General features: G+C 40.8%; 1 protein-coding gene across 2 annotated transcripts in view; it reads right to left on the reverse strand.

Annotated features, from left to right (window-relative positions):
- Positions 1 to 19,895, reverse strand: part of LOC132407024 (transcription factor Maf-like) — a 495,242-nt gene that overhangs the window by 384,777 nt on the left and 90,570 nt on the right. Inside the window, exon 2 of one of the 2 annotated variants that reach the window (XM_059993266.1) lies at positions 16,555 to 16,579. The exons of the other annotated variant lie outside the window; for it this stretch is intronic. Coding sequence (XP_059849249.1) covers positions 16,570 to 16,579 — 10 coding nt within the window. The 3' untranslated portion in view covers positions 16,555 to 16,569. Of the gene's footprint in view, positions 1 to 16,554; positions 16,580 to 19,895 lie in introns of those variants that run through there. 2 annotated transcript variants of the gene reach the window in all.

Raw genomic sequence — 19,895 nt, forward strand, 5'->3', positions numbered from 1 at the left:
AAATCTAGGGCAGGCTATGCCAGCAAACTCTGCTGGGTGATGTCATAGTCCTTGTAAAACTAGATAGGACACTTCCATGCACTAAGCATGTTGACGCACCTGATGTTTTCTGAGAGTCATCATTTACAACACAATATGTCAATTATGTTATGCTTTGCACAGTTTCCATTTCCAACACTTATTCGACTCACGGAGGTTCCCAACCTTTTTTATGCCATGAAGCATTACCATTATCTAAGGGGTCTGTGGACCTCAGACTGGGCACCCCCTGCAGAGCTTATAGGTGAAGCCCCCAATCTTTGCTGGGTGGTCCAAAAAATATCAAGGTGCACGTCATGTCCAATTGCCAAAATATTTAAGGATCTCTACCCTGACCTCCAACCTTCCCTCTAACTTTCTTATAGCTGTGCGGACCAACCGTTCCCCTGAGGAGAAAATACTTACATGGCCTGAAAACTGCACGTCACTTAAACTTTTAAACAGTAATATGAATACTATGATCGTTGACCTACCTGCATCGATGTTCAGCAGGCCATTGGTTTATTAATAATGAGCTACCGACTTCAATTCTGTGTTTATTGTTACAATTTCTAACAGTGCTGTAACTTGAACCACTGACAATGTAAATATGTTGAAAATAAAATATTTCAAAGTGAAGGTTGTGGTACATTTATTATTTAGAAAATTAGTGGATTATATTCATTAGCACATAATTAATTACAGAGTACGTGTGCGGGAGCACTGTAGTTAGTGTGTGGCTGCGCGCCCGCACAGCTTAGAGGGAACAGTGGTGACCTCAGTGTGTCAACCAGAACTTTTGCTAGACTCATACCCTACTAGCCAAACTAGTTCCCAACCATTTTATCTAGCTCCTTCATCATTTTTAGCTTTATCATTTTATATTGCACCCCCATCTGTGGGGCAATCTATGCCACTCCTTACATTTGGCACGATGTGACTCATATATTACTCATATATTACATGCGTGAATTGCATGGGGGAAGATTATCGGTGCTCACCCTGTTGAGTTCTGTTTAAGTTCAGAATCAGATGAAGACTCATTTTGCTTATCACAAGGACATTGAAACATGTCATTTGAATTAACAACCAATGCAACCTAAGGATGTGCTGGGGTGGAGCAGCCCACAAGTCTCAACACACGTTCTAGGGCCAACATAGTATGCCCACAATGGTCGGCACAGAACACTGCAAACAACAAAGCAACAGCAGCAAAACAAAAACAGGAGCAAGCTGGAAATCCAGACCAACACACACAGGAAGCTGGAGGAACTCAGCAAGTCAGGCAGCATCTATGGAAAAAAGTGAACAGTCAATGCTTCAGGCCAAGGTCCTTCTTCAGGGTTGCAAAACAAGCTCCATTTCTCCCTCCCACCCATGTATATACACAGTCCTCTAACTCCAGGACAAGCCATCTCCAGCCTCTAGCCTCCAGTGGACTCATGGACTCACAGACGAGGGGCTTCAACTTCCCCAGCGGACTCTAGCCTCAATTTGCAGACTTCTGTGTCCTTTCGGCTTTGGGCTTAAATCTTTGGTATCGATCCCAGGACCCTCTGATGACAATGAATGAGGACGCTGGATGAGGAACCCAAGCACTAGGCCTCAAAAGCATTAAGAAGTAAATTCTATCTGAAACCTGCAAACAGTTGAACACTGTACCATTTGCATTGACTGCATTAACCCGTTAGCAGGTAGCATGTGAAATTTTCAGTAATTTTATTTAACCTAGGTTGTGGGAGGGAGCTGGTTTCATATAATCAGCTGAAGAACCTAATTCCCCCTTCTAAAAAAAATATAAGGCAGCAAAAAATATACAGTGAAAGAAGTCACTTCTCAATGTTATTAGCAGACCACACACCAGCCTAGTGCTGTGTAGCACAGCGCGGGCATTCAGCTTGTGTGTTCAACAGTGCATGGAGTGCACTGCTGGAGGTGCCCCCTTAACCTTTGCAGGAATGTATGCCGGCCCCCGAACAGTGTATCTTGTAAACTTGTACATGATGTCATACGGATGGTTTGCGCTGTTCATTCAATCTTGTTTATGTGCGACTTGAAGGTTGATGGCTGTAACAGATTGTGATGGCAATCTCCAGTGCATACTCGGTGCTGCCTGCCAGCTCTGATAATGTCATTCATCCCTGGCGTTGCTCCGCGATTCGCTTCACATAGCAGCAGTTCATGCTGATGGAATGGGCACCAGGGCTCCCTTGAAAAAAAAATCCCTATACTCATTGACAATAAATACATTACAGAAAATTAACCTTTACTTTTGGGAAGGAAAAATAAAGACAATTAATTTCACAGTGTATGAGCTTGGAAAGAGCTGCGATTTGATTTTGCTGTCCATTTATGGTCAGATAAAAGCCAACAGAGATTAGAGGGGGTGGAGTTTCCTTCCAGGGCAAGTTTAGACAAGCTTGCCTTGTGGCATTCCTATTGGTTAGGAAAGTTGCTACTTTAACAGATTCCAATATCTTTGAAGTGATGAAATCAGGACCTAATGCCTGGACACTTAAACCACTCTCATGAGATGCTTCCTGTTTTATCAAATGGAATAATCCTTCTGAAAATAGCAGACATGTGGTGCAATGGAAATGAACATTACAAGGTGTAACACACACAACATGCTGGTGGAACGCAGCAGACCAGGCTATGGGAAGAAGTAAAGTTCTGACTAAGGGTCTCGGCCAGAAACGTCGACTGTACTTCTTCCTATAGATGCTGCCTGGCCTGCTGTGTTCCACCAGCATTTTGTGCGTGTTGCTTGAATTTCCAGCATCTGCAGATTTCCTTTTGATTACAAGGTGTAATAGTCCGCCTATTGAGCGTGAGGGAGCATTGTGTAACAGAGGGAGGAGTCTTCTTGTTTTTACCAAACCCAAAATTCAAAGTTTTGGATTTGAACACCTTAATAAATCTGAATTCCATTCACCCACTTGATTCTCAAACCCTCAATATTATTGTCTTAAGATAAACCATAGCAAGAAACATTGAGACTTTGATGGAGAAAAGACAGTTTGGTGCTCTGAAAAAGAGTGAATTTATGTAATAATGTTTAAGAAGTATTTTAAACATGTGGTAATCTGTCCGATGTTCTCTGTTCTCATTGCCTTAATCTTTATTGCCATCTATGTCATTATAGGGTGGCAGAGTGGAGGTTTGTCTCTACCAAAGGAGTTGTGAGGAACCCCTTCTCTTTGCTAGGTCGCAGGTCATATTTGGGCAAGGTCTCTATGTTTCCTGTAGCTCTGGCTTCGGCCTCCTGATCAGAGTCAAAAGAAGCCATGGGAGCAGGTGGTGGATGTTTCGTATGAACAGCTGGTGCATATCACAAGTCCTGGTTCTGCGACCACTAACGCCAGGCAGGCAATCTCTGAAGAGTATTCATAATGGCTGGGGTCACAGGTCTTGTAAAGCCAGTGCCAAAAATAAGGCAATGACAAACCACTTCTGTAAAATAATTTGGCAAGAACAATCATGGTTGTGTAAAGATCATGATCACCCATGGCGCATCACATAGCACATTGTGAACGAACGAGTGTCATTTTACCTTAACCTCTACGTTATACTGCACAGCCTAAGGTCTTGGTCTATTTATTGTGACTGTGAGAAGTTCAAGGTTTAATATCCCCTGTGATTTTTGCTTTGCCTCTGCTTCCTCTCTCATTCTCCCCTGGAGTGTTTCATTAAGTATTGCTTTCTGCAGACCTTGACTCTTAGTGTGGTTACGCACCAACTTCACATTTTGAAAGACCCAACAACCTCAAGTCACACACTTGAACATCAGATATCTAAATTGCTACTGGAACAGTAGCAGGAATCCTCTCAGCAATAGAAATGCAAGATGCTTGGTTGCAGAGTAAATGAGTGTAAAAATTCTATTTCTGCTATGAAATGCTTCCTTTCTCTTTCCATTTCCTATGGGCGGCTAGAACTTGGTGACAGTAACCCTTTACATACTGTGATAATGTCCAAGCACGCTTGTTATTAACACGGTTGTTCAGCTCAGGGAGCCTGCTCTGCCGTTTAATGAGATTGCAGAGGAGACCCAGTCTAACTATAAAGCTGCCTTTTTCCCATGTACTTTAAGGCTTAAAAATCGCATTAGCTGCTAAATGCAGGAGATGGTTCCAAATGTCTGCCAACCTGCGGGTTACTTAATAAAAACCTATTTGTAAAAAAAGAAACCATACTGTAAATTGCGTCCTTGATAACTATATAAGTTAATCCCACTTCTCAGTTCTTGGACTGCAGTTATGCATATCATGCCTTTACATGTACTCTTCTGGGTTCTTGTATTGGCATTGGTCTATTATTGTCATGCCTACAGAGATACAGTGAACAAACTTAGTTTTGCAAGCCTTTCATACAGGTCATACCAAAACATCAGCGTTTTGAAGTAACACAAGATAAATTCAGTAACAGAATGAGAATATAGTGTTACAGTTACAGAGAAAACGCATTACAGGCGGACAATAAGGTGCAAGGGCCATGCTGGGGTAGGCTGTGAGGACAAGAGTTCATCTTTAATGTACAACCGGTCCATTCAAGAGTCTTATCACAGTGGGATAGAAGCTATCCTTGAGCTAGTTTGTATATTCTGCCCAATGGAAGAGGGGATATGACCGAAATGGAAGGGGTCTTTGATTATGCTAGCTGCTTTTCTGAAGCAGTGAGGAGACTTCCCATTCCATGTTTTAATTTGAGTATGTGTGTGTTTTTTCCCCTCTCTCTTGGAACAAGGTGGCAAACCAGCACATTACAACATGTGTGCCACTGAGCCAGAAAATACTACGGTAGTCCTTGGTAGTTCAGTCAGGCTGGAGGCTTGAAGGACAAGCCAAGCAGCAGATCGAAGGTTAGTCCAGTCCCAGATCTTACACTATATGGGGCTGTGATCATTTGTGCTAGTTCTTCCTCCATTTTGTGACAATTGTACTCTTCAGCTTTTCCCTTCACCAATTTTAGCCTAAGTGGGAATTCTAGTCAAGAAATTAAGCTCATTCAAGGCTAAGGGTTTTGTGCCAGAAAAATTTATTCCTTATCTTTGTTTTGACAGTGGGAATTATTTTTCTAATCATTCTCCCCTCTCCTTTATTAAATAACACAGAGAAAATTGCTATGCAAGTACAGAGCACCAATATTGTTGAAACCTTAGACGGTATAATTTTGGCCACATCTATTCTGGTTACCTCACAATAGGATACATGTGAAGTTCTTAGAATGGGTGCTGAAAAGATTAAATGGAATGGCTCTGAGGATGGAATAGTTCAGTAAACCTGGTGGGTCTGGAGAAGATGGGATTGTAGCTTGTAGAAATGAAAGATGATTTTGTTGAAGAGTACAAAAACTTAGACAGTAGATTTGACAGATTATTGATTGAGATGGGGAGAACTGCGGTACAAGGAGAAGGGAGTGATTAATCATCCTTGCAGAGGGCCGGAATGTCTTAGATGGGTCAAATGCCCTCATAATGCACTAAAACTATTCCATCATTCTGAAGCTGGAAGACAGTACCTCAGAGACCGACTCTTCACAATATTTCACTTCTTTGTGACATTCTCCAACGTGTAAACCTTCAGAGTGATTACCTGCTGCAATGCACACAAAATGCTGGAGGAGATCAGCAGGTCAGGCTACACCCATGGAGGGAAATAAACAGTTTCTGTGACTCTTCATCAAAACTAATCTGACCTGCTGAGCTCCTGTAGTATTTTGTGTGTGTTCGATGATATCTGCTGTGGAAAGAGATTGATAATTCTTTATCTGATCTCAATGCAAAACCTTCCCTATGATGATCTGTTGGCTTGTAATGAGAAGGAGGAATTCTAGGCAACAGTGCAGAAACTAACAATAGAGATCTGAACCTGCCCTTCACTGAAAAGATCACTTCAGGTTCAGAGAGCTTTACTGCCATGGAAAATGTTGGGTCAATAGTCAGTAGACATAAGGTCATTTTTTCATCCCTGTCTTCCTGACAATGAGCATATTTGCCCCTCTTCAATGATGCAGTTTTATAAAATATTCCATACCTCAGATTGGAGGTTGTAACATTGTAAACCAATACATCACTGGTATCTCTGTCCCTATCTATACTATCTACACCAGGAACTACTGAAGACAGCATTTATCAACGAAGACCCCTGCTATCCAGGCCATGCCATCTTCTTGCATCTATTATCAGACAAGGGGTACAAAAGCCTGAAGTCTCACACCACCAGTTCCAAGAACATTTACTTCCCTTCGGCTGTTTAGTTTTTGAACCAACCTGCACAACCCTAATCACAACTCAGTCCAGAAACACCATGACCATTTTGGCCACCCTTGCACTTCAGCGGACTTTTGTTTCTTGGCACTCTTTCCTGGATGATTTTGCATTATTTATCTTTTTCTTGTAAATGTTATGCGTTTGATGCTTTTTGCCTGTGATGCTGCTGCAAGTGAGATTTTCATTGTGGCTGTGCATTCGTGTACTTGTGCAGGTGACAATGAACTTGACTTTGACTCTGTCTATAGGCAGCACAGGACTCAGAATTCATGAATATCTGGCAAATATCAATCAGTAAATACAGCCATCTTAATATACTTGATCTATTTTCCTTAACAGTACAGTGACTCTGTGGCCGCTTTGACCACGTTGCACTTCAATGTGACCTTGTTTTGTTTTGTCCTATGGTGTTTTTCATTTGTTTATTGAGATACAGTACAGAACAGGCCCTTTTGGCCCTTCGAGCCATGCTGCCTAGCAATCCCCTGATTTAATTCTAGCCTAATCGCAGGACAATTTACAATGACCAAATAACCTACTAACCGGCAGGTCTTTGGACTGTAGGGGGAAACCGGAGCACCTGAAAGAAACCCACACAGTTATGGGGAGAGCGTACAAACTCCTTACAAGCAGAGTCAGGAATTGAGCCCTGGTCGCCTGTATGTACTGTGAAGTGTTGTGCTAACCACTGGGCTGCCAGATCCTTTCCTGCATTATTTTGCATAAACCAGAGAGAAGCACATCATGAAGCCATCTTAATAAACAATCTATCTTTTTTTTTAAACACATGTGAACATCTTTTGAAATGACAATGTTTATTGTCCATCCTGTTCATGGAGTTAACATGCTCTCAATGGCTGTCTCAATTCAGGAGCCATTAGAGATCTGGAGTCACATGTAGAACAAGACACTTCCTTCAGTACAAGACATTATGGATTTTGTAATGATATGGTAACTTTGTGGTTTCCATTACTAATACTAATACAAGTATTTTAACATTATAAACACACAGTGACCACTTTATTAGGTACCTCCTATACCTAGTAAAGTGGTCACTAAATGTATGTTTGTGGTCTTCTGCTGCTGTAGCCCATCAACTTCAAAGTTCAATGTGTTGTGCTTTCAGAGATCCTTTCTGTGCACCACTGTCGCAGTGTGTGATTATACGAATTACTGTAGTCTTCCTGTCAGCGTGAATCCGTCTGTCCATTCTCCTCTGACCTTTCACACTAGCAAGGTGATTTTGCCCACAGAACTATTGCTCTCCGGATTACGTTTATTGTTCCTCGCAGCATTCTGGTTGAACTCCAGAGACTGGTGTGTGTGAAAATCCCAGGAGGTGAACCCTTTAAACTACTTCATTTGGCACCAGCAATCACTCCAGAGTTGAAGTCACTTAGACCACATTTCTTCCCCATTCTGATGTGTGTTCTGAGAAACAACCAAACCCCTTGACCATGTCTGCTTGCTTTTAGGAACTGAGTTGCTGCCATATGATTGGCTGATGAGACATTTGCATTAATGAGCAAGTGTACAGGTGTACCTAATAAAGTGGCCATGGGGTGTAAGTTTATTTGAATTTAAATTTACCAGCCAGAATAGTCTCTGGATCATGATCCAAGCCCTTGGATATCAGTTCAATAAATTGAAATATTATGCTAATATTCTCATTTTTATTTTATCGGTAGCTTGCTTAATAAAATGATTTCACACATATTTGAATGATGAAAGTGTAATCTTTGTTTTTCTAGTAATGGTGTGTAAAATAATATGAACATTCATTTTCTGTACTCTCCAATATTGGAAATAAATATTGTGCTGTTTGTTTTCCACAAGAGTAATAGCTAGGTCAGGCACAATTCCTAAAATTCTAAAAATATTTTTTGCGGCAGCATGGTGGGAGAGTGGTGACCGTTACACTATAACTGTGTCAGCGGCCTGGGTTCAATTCCAATGTCATCTGTGAGGAGTTTGTACATTCTCTCCATGACAATGTGAGTGCATACTCCACTTTGCTCCCACATCTCAAAGATGGTCGGGTTAGTAGGTTAATTGGTCACATGGGTGTAACCGGGCAGCCCTGACTCATTGAGGTGGAAGGATTTGTTACTGCGTTGTACCTCAAAATAAATAAATAAAACAGACACTTCTTAACCCTGTCTGCACTGATCCTTACTTCCATTTTCATTTACTGTGTGCTCTGTGGGGTGGATGATCAGTAACGATATCTCCCTTACAAATCGTCCCAATAAACAAGATGGCATATCTATACTTGTATTCAAGAAGATGGACGGCATATTTATAAAGCAAAATGTGTTTGTAGCTTTTAATTTAATTTATTCATTTGGTGGGGGTAGGATGGTGGCCTTGTCATTTTAGTATTTAGTGTCATTTATCTACATACTTCCCTCTGTATGTTTATACAGAGGGAGGTATGTACATTGACGTCATATACGGCCTCAGTTCTTCCTTATAAATGCTGTGGTCAAATGTGGTTGTTAGGAGGATCTTCTATTTGACTCAAGCCTGTGGTTATGGTGGTGCATCGGGTATTGGCAATCAGAGCAGTGTAGGCACAGCACTGGATAATGTTTGCCCACATAACATAATAGAGTGCATCAATGTCATTGAACTTGGTGGTTTCACAATATGTTCATTAATACTATTAATTAAATGTTATGGATTAGTGTGACCACATAAAAATCAACTTACTCCATTCAAATGATAATATTTGGTTATTTTCATTCTTTACATAAGAAACAAGCAATGATTATTATAGAGATAGTAATAAGGAAGCGATTGAAACCATTCTCCGTATTCAATTAACCAGAATCCACTGTTGTGTGATTTTTGCACAGTACTGTATTTGTCAACATGGAGCAGAGAACAAGTTTGTAAATCTTGCCAGGAGCAAGCTAGATTGCCAGGAACTGTACCATCAATTTACGGGCCATGCCACTCATAGTCTTGGACCTTGCATGTGGTTTTTATTTGCTCGTTATTTTGAATGTGCTGTGTATGTTTTGCACCTCGGCTCCAGAGGAACGCTGTTTCATTCAGCCGTGTCCATATATGGTTAATTCATAATTAAATTTGGTTTGAAAGGATGTTGTGAATGGTGAAGATGGAGAGCTGAGGGAGGGGTTTGGGACAGGGGGCAGAGAAGGTGTGCCATTTAGGAGATGGAGCGGGTGCAGACACACTCAGACCTGAAACACCAGGCAAGGTCATTTGATTCCAAACAATCGGTTTATAGTTCATTACAGAATGTCTCCGTGGTGCTCCCCATTCCCTCTTCTCTCCCTTCCCCTTTCCCCAACCATGATTCCTCTCCTGCCCCCTTCCTGCTCTCGGTCCACCATAGAAACCCATATCAGAATCAGGTTTATCATCACTCACATATATCATGAAATTTGTTTTTTTTTAAGGCAGTGCAGGACAATACATAAACTTACTGCAGTATTGTGCAAAAGTCTAAGGCACCTGAATGTTATGCACTATATGAGCCTAGGACTTTTATATGTACTGTGAAATCTAGTTAATCGGGACACATCAGGACCTGTCCACTTTGGCTCTATTAAGTGGCTGCCCCAATTAGCTGAAGTTTCATGAATTACTTAAAAAGATACTGTATAAAAAATACAAAATTCCATTTAACTGAGTAACAAGTTATGTACTTAAATGAAATACAAAACAAATTAGATACTACTGTCAACTCTACAGTATATAAAACTGTGTATTAGTTCCTAATCATTATCGATGGAGGAATTCATCCATGTACACTGGCATGCTCTTTTGATTGACTGTAAATGAAAAAAAATCAGCATGGATAACTATTGCAGATAATCGATTCCCTTCATACAATGGTATAAAAGACTGAGTCCTCCAAATCTTAATTTTCATTAGAAAATTCAAGATGATTGTCGATATCTTCAAATTGTTCATAATACCTAACTTGTTGTAGCAGTGAAATCATTTCATTTACACTCCTGGCTGTTTCTGATATCTCGAAGCCTGAATGCTTGAAACCCCAGTGAGCAAAACAGTTCTGAATTGTCTTACTGATTCCTTCTCACCAGCTATCAGTGACAACAATCACTGCTTTTTGAACACAAGCACGAGCAAGTGACACTAGTTAAGCACAGTGTAGTGTCTAATGGCCACACAAGTGCACATGTCTGATGGTACTTACAACTTGTTCGGCAACAGTCTCCTGTCTCAATTAAGTGGCAAGGTATTCCAAATAAACAAAGGGAATCTCAGCTATTTTCTCAATTGGTTTTAGTTCTTTAAGAGTTGTCCCAGATAAGCAACTGCCTGTTTACATATTACAGACAGACAGATAGATAGATAGATGGATATACGGGGATATATATATATATATATATATATATATATATATATATATATATGAGAGAGAGAGAGAGAGAGAGAGAGAGAGAGAGAGAGAAAGAGAGATAGAGAGATAGATAGATATACACACTGTATGCACATATGTACAGCATGACTATATAACATATGTATATATTACATAGAACCATAAGACACTGGAGCAAAATTAGGCCATTCAACCTATCGAACCTGCTTCACCGTTCCATAATGACTGATTTATTATCCTTCTCGATACTATTCTCCTGCCTTCTCCCCATAACATTTGACACCCAATGTGTGTATATACATATATATATATATATATATATACACAACTTAAGAGTATTTCTGTAAGTGAGGATGGAAGAGCCAAGGACTTGGATTCATGAGACAGAAAGAAAAAAAAACAATAAAAAATATTAAATGCCTTGAACATATGACAATGCAGGATCTTTTGTGATCCTAAGGAAGTCTAGATAAATTGAGGCTCTTTTTTGATATCTAGGATTTAGAAGAGGATTGGGAAATTCAGTACTGTCAATAGTAATAGGACTGAAAGTGGGATCATGGACTTGTTAATTTTAGTACTTTGTGCAGGAGCAAGTAAAAGGAACTGTCCATATGAAGATACTGCATCTATTTGCCATGGACTTCTATCTTCATCCGAATAAAACCTAATGGTGATCTACGCAGATGAACAGTCACCACCTTTACACCTATACACAGTCACTCAGCAAATATTTGCTTGAACTTATGCAAGGCTTCATCTTTTCCTCCAGAAATATTTCAAAACAGTTTGCATCTGATCTGTTGTTTTGAACACTATTGATGTTAATTTGTTAAATAAGACACTGTGCTCAGCAAAGTATATAAAAAAAAATTCAACATGGCTGTGTTTGATACGCTTCGTGCAAATGTGAGGGAAATTCCATATCTTTCTTCAGATGGGATCCGCAGAATCATTTTCGTCCGCCAGAACAAATGGACTGGACTTTGCTTTATCTCTCATAGTGCAACCCTGATTCAACCTTGCACAGAGTTTATCTTCTCCACGTTCACCCTCAGCAATTTTCGCGGTTGAACCGCCGAAAGCATCAGATGCGGATGCTTCATGGCTGAATGGGGCAATTGCTCTGCCCAGGACCGCAAGAAACTGCTGAGAGCTGTGAACACAGCTCAGCAAAAACTGGGCTCTGTTCCACGGACTCTGTCTACGTGCTCACTGCCACGGTAAAGCAGTCAACATAATCAAAGATCCCACCTACCAGGACGTCCTCCCCCTCCCAACAGTCAAAAGGTTCGAAAGCCTGAATGCACGTATCAACAGGCTCAAAGACAGCGTGTACACTGCTGTTGTTAGACTATTGAATCCCCTCTTGCACAATAAGATGAACTCTTGACCTTACAATCTACCTTGTCATCATCTTGAACCTCATTATCTGCCTGCACTGCACTTTCTCAGTAACTAACACTTTATTCTAATTCTGTAATTGCTTTTCCCCTGTACTACCTCAATGTGCTAAACTGTTGAAATGATCTGAATAGTTTGCACGTACACCTTGGTACATGAGGCAATAATGAGCCACTTTACAATTTTACCACATATATTGTGTTTAGTTCTGGTTGCCTCAATGTAGAAAGGATATCGAAGCTTTAGAGAGGTTACAGAGGGGATTACAAAGATGCCATCTGGATCGGAGAGGATGTCTTGTGAGGATAGATAGAGTAAGCTAGGGCTTTTCTCTTTGGAGTGAAGGAGGATGGGAGGTGATTTGATAGAGGTGAGCAAAATGATAAGAAGCATAGATCGAGTGGACAGTCAAAGCAGAAATGGATAATATGTGAGTGCATAGTTTTAAGATGATTGGTGGAAAGTATTTGGGGGTGGTGGTGTCAGAGTTAAGTGCTTTTACACAAGGGCTGGTGAGTGCGTAGAGCACACTGCCAGGGTTGGAGGTAGAGGGGATACTTTAGAAACATTTAAGATACTCTTAGATAGGTATAAGGATGATAGAAAAATGAAGGGCTATATTGGAAGAAAGGGTTAGAGTAGGTTAAATGGCCTGAACTGTGCTGTAATGTTCTATGTAAAAGGATCCTGACGTTTCTGGCAAATAAACTTTTCTCGAGCTTCCAGCCGGGTACAGGTATCGATTATAACTACTGTTTTGATGACAAACTCTGCCACCTTCTTCAGGGATGATACCTGGGTATATCTAGTCTAGTGGTATTTATACCCCCCATTGTCCATTCCTCCTGATCATGTTTCAATATTTCTCACAAGGTAGATGGAGGCTATTCAGTCCATTGGGTCTTTGCTGAACATTACCACCAATCCCATTCTTTCATATTATTTCCCTGTAAATCATTTTCTCTCACATACTCATCAACTCAATCCTGATTCACCTTCCACACACCATCACACAGAGTGATTTATAACAGCTGATTAACTTACCGACCCGTATGTGGTTGGGATGTGGGAGGGAACCGAGGGAAAGCCACAAAGTCACAGGGAGAAAAGTTTAAAGTTCAAAGTTATTATAAAAGTACATATATGTCACCCTGAGATTCAGTTTCTTGCAGGCATTCACTGTAGAATGACAAAATAACAATAGAATAAATGAAAAATTACACAACGACAGAAAAAAAACAACCAATGAACAAAAGAAAACAAATACAAAAAAACTACTAATAAATAAGTAAGTAAATAAATAATACTGAGAACACGAGTTGTAGAGTTCTCAAAAGTGAATCCATAGCATTGTGGAATCAGTTCAGAGCTGACATGAGTGAAATTATCTGTGCTGGTTCAGGTACCTGATGTTTGAAGGGTAATATCTGTTCCTGAACCCTGAGGTATGGGACCTAAGGCTCCTGTACCTCCTTCCTGAAAGCAGTAAGGAGAAGAGAACATAGACTGGAAGGTGGGGGTCATTGATGATGGATGCTACATTTTTGTGGTGGCACTCTTTGTCAATATGTTCCATGGTGGGGGAGGATTTACCTATGACAGATTGAGCTGTTTCTACCACTTTTTTAGGCTTTTTATGTTCTGAGAATGTACAAACACTGCATGGACAGCACCAGATATCAGAAATGAACGTGGATCACAGAGCAGTGAGGCAGAAGCTCCTGTAAAGTGCCACTGTGCTGCCCTTGGTCTAACAATCTCCGTTTCCATTTAGAAAATCTTGGATCCTCTATGCACCCTCTAATCATTTTCTCAACCTGTCCTGTTATGTTCAACAAATACAAGTATACATCTCATTATACATGTATTCACTTCAGAATTGTGCCTCAGGTTGATTTTGACTCTTATTCCCCTTTACAAAATGCAACATCTTACATTTTGCAGCATTAAATTTCACCTGCCCACTCCAGCAGCCTCTCTTTCCCTGGTCGAAGTCCATTTCTGACCTCCTCACCGTTCACTATGGCATCAAGTCGAATGTCACCAGCAGATTTAGAAATGGTGCCTCGTACATCCTATTCAAATTCCTTTAGACATAAAGATGAAGAAGTCTGTAGATGCTGGAAACCTGAAGCTACACACACAAAATGCTGGAGGAACTCAGCACGTCAGGCAGCATCTATGAAAATGAATAAACAGTCGAGGTTTTGGGCCGAGACCCTTCTTCAGGACTCATTTAGATATATTAAGAAAAGTAACGGTACTGTGGGGATCCGCAGTACTGACCCTAGGACCCTCACTGTTACACTGGTATGGGAGCAGTCAAGCTTCGGACTAGAAGTCCCTACAAAGAACTGTGAGAACAGCTAAGAGTATCATAGGGGTTTCCTTACTATCCATCAGGGACATTTATCAAAAGCACTGCGTATGCAGGATCTTAGTATTATTAAGGATCCCACCCATCCATCCAGCATCCTCTTTGACTTTCTACCATCAGACAGAAGACGATGATGCATGAAAACAAGAATGGTCAAAATGGGAAACAGTTTCTTCCCTCAGGCCATTAGGCTTCTGAACTCCCTGCCACATCATATTGGAAGTGTCACTGGTTAATCTGTTCTGTACCTTACAATATTTAATATTAATGAACTTTACGTTATTTATGTGTGATTCATAACTGTAGATTTTATCCTTACCTTCATAAGTTATCGTGTGTTATGTGTACGACTGTGCTTTACATCCTGGTTCAGAGATATATGTTATATACATGAAGATAGTTAAATGACTATAAACTTGACTTGACTTCCCTTCTACCTGAAAAATAGATATTCTCTACAAGATTGTTGTTGCTAATTATTACTACTGGTGAAAGTAATTTAAATTACTTCCCATTGCTTATCTGCATAATGCCAATATTACTTGCTACATATTCACAAATATTTATGGCTAAATATTGTTGATAAATCACAAATATAAATGTAGAAATCGATCATGTACAGCTAAATTTGCCACTTTAATGAAGGTTGGGGACCCTACATAAATGAATGGGGCTGCTTTGGAGACACTAGCTTGGCTGCCGTGAAACTGCAGGTGGATATGAAATGTATCTGGCCCCTTGGCAGAGTAGGTTATGGAATGCCCCTGGATGCAGTGGAGTGTTCAGGGTGGAATGACAGATCAGAAGTGTCTGCTGGCTGGGCGTCAGTGCAATCCAACCCAATATTTTTCTTAAGTTACACTGCACCTGTGAAGCAGGACCCATTGATTTAATTTTGCAATGAAATAAACCTGTTGACTGCAAGCTGAAGAAAAATTATGGGTTGCGATAGCAGCACTGAATAAAAAAGTACCTTCTCGTCTGCAGTGCATCTCTGGATGTTCACAAGAGATTCTGCAGATGCTGAAAATCCAGAGTTCGTTTACCATGTCGTATGACATCGGTGATCATGGTCTTTCCATGACCATCACTGTTCTTGGCAAATAGAATTCCAGAGTAACACAAACAAAATGCTGGAGGTTCTAAGCAGGTCAGGCAGCATCTCTGGAAAGGAATAAACAGTCAACGTTTTGGACCAAGGACCTTCATCAGACCCAGAGCCTCACTTGCTGAAGTCCACCAGCATTTGTGTGTGGAATCCTGATAGAGAGTCTCGGCCTAAAACGTCAACTCTCCATCGATCCCTCTCCATAGATGCTGCTTGAACCTGCTGAATTCCTCCAGCTTTTGTGTATGTTACTCAAGAGTTTCAGTTAGTTGCACAGAAGACAGTAGCGTTTATGTTAACACTACAAGGTCATTTTAAACTTTTCAGCCTTGTAGCCTCCTTCCTGTTCTATCTCAGCTCGGTTAGTTGTCCACTTAGTCACCAACAGTAGCCGTTGTAAATTTTAATGGACTGCATTATACCCCACACCTTTCATATACAAATAAATATTATAGTCATTTCATGCTTTTGTTTTATTTTCCCAATCCTTGGATCCCACGTACTGTACAATGCCCAATCTGCTCTCAGAATGGGAACTGTCTTCCATCTGATTAATACTATGCCCCTTCGGGGGCCTTGGCTGAAACTGAGAAATCGCCAGATGGGGAAATGTTACTTTGACCAGAGTCCGATCACTCTGCTGAACATCGTGCTGTCATTTTGACACACATCAGATCCACGGTTCTCTCAATCTCTCTCTAACACCAGAAAGAAGAAAGCTGGTGGAGAAGGAGACTGTTAATATTTTGCAATACAATAAGAAAGGAGAGCTTTACAAAATACAAGAACGATCACGTTGACTAACTGTGAATTCATCATGATGAACATTCAATGCCCTAACGTCTGTTCTGCCAAGTGAGAAGGGTTTGTTCCCACCGGCCAGCATACCAAGATCCAGAGTTGACCATCATTTCCAATTTCATTAATGAGAGAAGGTGTATGAAAATCCATGGGTTACCTGAGCTTGCTGCTGACTGGGAGATGCCTGGGCAGCCAGTCCCAGGTAATGATCGTCAAAGCTCCCTGTGGACGCACAAAACAGGGAATGTTAGTGGCAAAACTGCTGGTGTCACCCAAAACTCTGCTAGTGTTGCCACCTCTGATTAGATGCACTGGAGGTTTCAGCACGTGATCCTTCCACCCAACTCCTTTTCCCATTTCAATGTCTCAAGTTCAAGTTTATTGTCATAGGCAGATTATAAATGCCATGAAAATTAGCTTTCCGCAGCAACAGCACAGTACATGACAAAAATAAGCAAACAGAAACGTAACATAAATATTTTGCTTTTTGACTGTTAAAGGGAAAAAAATGGAAAGTAAATGTTGAATATCATGTCATTTTTTTAATTGTCTGTGATTTTTCTGAGGGATTGTTCACAGTGACCAGGAAATTAAAATCAAATTCCTGGACACTCCAGGGCATTTGTAGAGGGTTGGCAACTCTGTGGCAGCATCAGAATTGAGACATTAAACTCCTAGCTCCTTCAAAACAGCTTTTGGTTAAGACAGCCTGAACACTAGCTAACAGCATTCTGTTTGTATAACATCCCCAGTTTCTGATAAATTGCAATGCCTCAACTTGGAATATTTAGAACTTTTACTGCATAGAAGATTATTCCATTGATCAACACTTAGCCGGCTCTTGCTTGAATGAGCAAGACTTCTGCTCCTCCCCACCTCTAGCCCTCAAATTATTCCCCTCAATCCAATTCCCTCTTCAATGCCCTGATAGCCTGATTGATCCATTTGTCATCAGCCCTAAAATGCTTCACATCATAACTGCTTCATATAATAAAGGTTTCCTTCTCATGAGTGTGCAGAGAATTGATGGATATGGAGTTTGTGCAGGTAGAATGGATTAATTTAATTAGGTTTTTAAATACTAGTTTATTTAGTTTGGCACAACATCATGGGCTGAGTGGGTCTGCTGTAGCTTTTTATGTTCAATATTCCCAATACATTTTTCTTCCCAACTTTTCTTTTATTTTCTTCCCACAAAATTTTAAAACTGTGTCTTCTGCTTCTGAAGTATTTGTCAACAGGATTAGCTTTCCTCTGTTTATCCTATATAAGCCAGGTCAGCAACTTTAAATTCCTCGGTGTTATCATTTCGGAGGACCTGTCCTGGGCTCAGCATGTAAGTGTAATTACAAAGAAAGCACGGCAGCACCTCTGCTTCTTTAGGAGTTTGCAAACATTTGGCGTTTCATCAAAAACTTTGACGAACTTCTATAAATGTATGGTGCAGTGTATATTGACTGGCTTCATCACACTTATATGGAAACACCAATGTCTTTGAACAGAAAATCCAACTAAAAGTAGTGGATGCAACCCAGTCTATCACAAGGAAAGCACTTGCCACTATTGAGAGTGCCAGGCTTTAGATCTTTCAGAAAGAACAGGGAGGAAGGCAAAAGAGGTGGGGGCGTGGTACTGTTGATCAGAGATAGTGTCACGGCTGCAGAAAAGGAGGAAGCCATGGAGGGATTGTCTACTGAGTCTCTGTGGGTGGAAGTTAGAAACAGGAAGGGGTCAATAACTCTACTGACTGTTTTTTATAGACCACCCAACTGTAGCAGGGATATCGAGGAGCAGATAGGGAGACAGATTCTGGAAAGGTGTAATAATAATAAAGTTGTCATGGTGGGAGATTTTAATTTCCCAGATATTGATAAGCATCTCCCTGGAGCAAGGTGTTCAGATGGGGTGGAGTTTGTTAGGTGTGTTCAGGAAGGTTTCCTGACACAATGTGTAGGTAAGCCTACAAGAAGAGAGGCTGTACTTGATCTGGTATTGGGAAATGAACCTGGTCAGGTGTCAGGTCTCTCAGTGGGAGAGCATTTTGGAGAAAGTGATCACAATTCTAGCTCCTCTACCATAGTATTGGAGAGGGATAGGAATAGACAAATTAGGAAAGTGTTTAATTGGAGTAAGGGCAAATATGAGGCTATCAGGCAGGAAATTGGAAGCATAAATTGGGAACAGATGTTCGCAGGGAAATGTACAGCAGAAATGTGGCAAATGTTCAGGGGATATTTATGTGGAGTTCTGCATAGGTACATTCTGATGAGACAGGAAAAAGGATGGTAGGGTACAGGAACCGTGGTGTACAAAGGCTGTTGAAAATCTAGTCAAGAAGAAAAGAAAAGCTTACGAAAGGTTCAAAAAAAAACTAGGTAATGATAGAGATCTAGAAGATTATAAGGCTAGCAGAAAGGAGCTTAAGAATGAAATTAGGAGAGCCAAAAGGGGCCATGAGAAGGCCTTGGTGAGCAGGATTAAAGAAAACTCCAAGGCATTCTACAAGTATGTGAAGAGGAAGAGGATAAGACATTAGAGAATATGGCTAATCAAGTGTGACAGGTGAAAAGAGTGTATGGAACTTGAGGAGATAGCAGAGATACTTAAAGAATTCTTTGTTGCAGTATTCGCTAGGGAAAAGGATCTTGGCAATTGTAGGGAATATTTACAGCGGATTGAAAAGCTTGAGCATATAGACATTAAGAAAGAGGATGTGCTAGATCTTTTGAAAAGCATCAAGTTGGATAAGTCACCGGGACATGACGAGATGTACGCCAGGCTACTGTGGGAGGCGAGGGAGGAGATTGCTGAGCTTCTGGCAATGATTCTTGCATCATCAATGGGGACAGGGAAGGTTCTGGAGGATTGAAGAGTTGCAGATGTTGTTCCCTTATTCAAGAAAGGGAGTAAAGATAGCCAAGGAAGTTATAGACCATTGAAACTTACTTCAATGGTTAGTAAGTTGATTTGAAAAGATCCTGAGAGGCAGGAGTGAGAGGCACTTAGAGAGGCATAATATGATTAGGGATAATCAGCATGGCTTTGTCAAGGGCGGGTCATGCCTTACGAGCCAGGTTGAACATTTTGAGGATGTAACTAAACAAGTTGATGAAGGTAGAGCAGTAGATGTAGTGTATATGGATTTCAGCAACGTATTTGATAAAGTACCCCATGCAAGGCTTATTGAGAAAGTAAGGAGGCATGGGATCCAAGGGGATATTGCTTTGTGGATCCAGAATTGGCTTGCCCACAGAAGGCAAAGAGTGGTTGTAGACAGGTCGTATTCTGCATGGAGTTTGGTGACCAGTGGTGTGCCTCAGGGATCTGTTCTGGGAACACTTCTCTTCTTGATTTTTATAAATGACCTGGATGAGGAAGTGCAGGGATGGGTTAGTAAGTTTGCTGAAGATACAAAGGTTGGGGGTGTTGTGGATAGTGAGGAGGGCTGTCAGAGTTTACAACGGGACATTAATTGGATTCAAAACTGAGCTGAGAAGTGGCAGATGGAGTTCAACCCAGGTAAGTGTGGGGTGGTTCA

Source organism: Hypanus sabinus, chromosome 17 (assembly GCF_030144855.1).
Source record: "Hypanus sabinus isolate sHypSab1 chromosome 17, sHypSab1.hap1, whole genome shotgun sequence".
NCBI classification, from domain to species: Eukaryota; Metazoa; Chordata; class Chondrichthyes; order Myliobatiformes; family Dasyatidae; genus Hypanus; species Hypanus sabinus.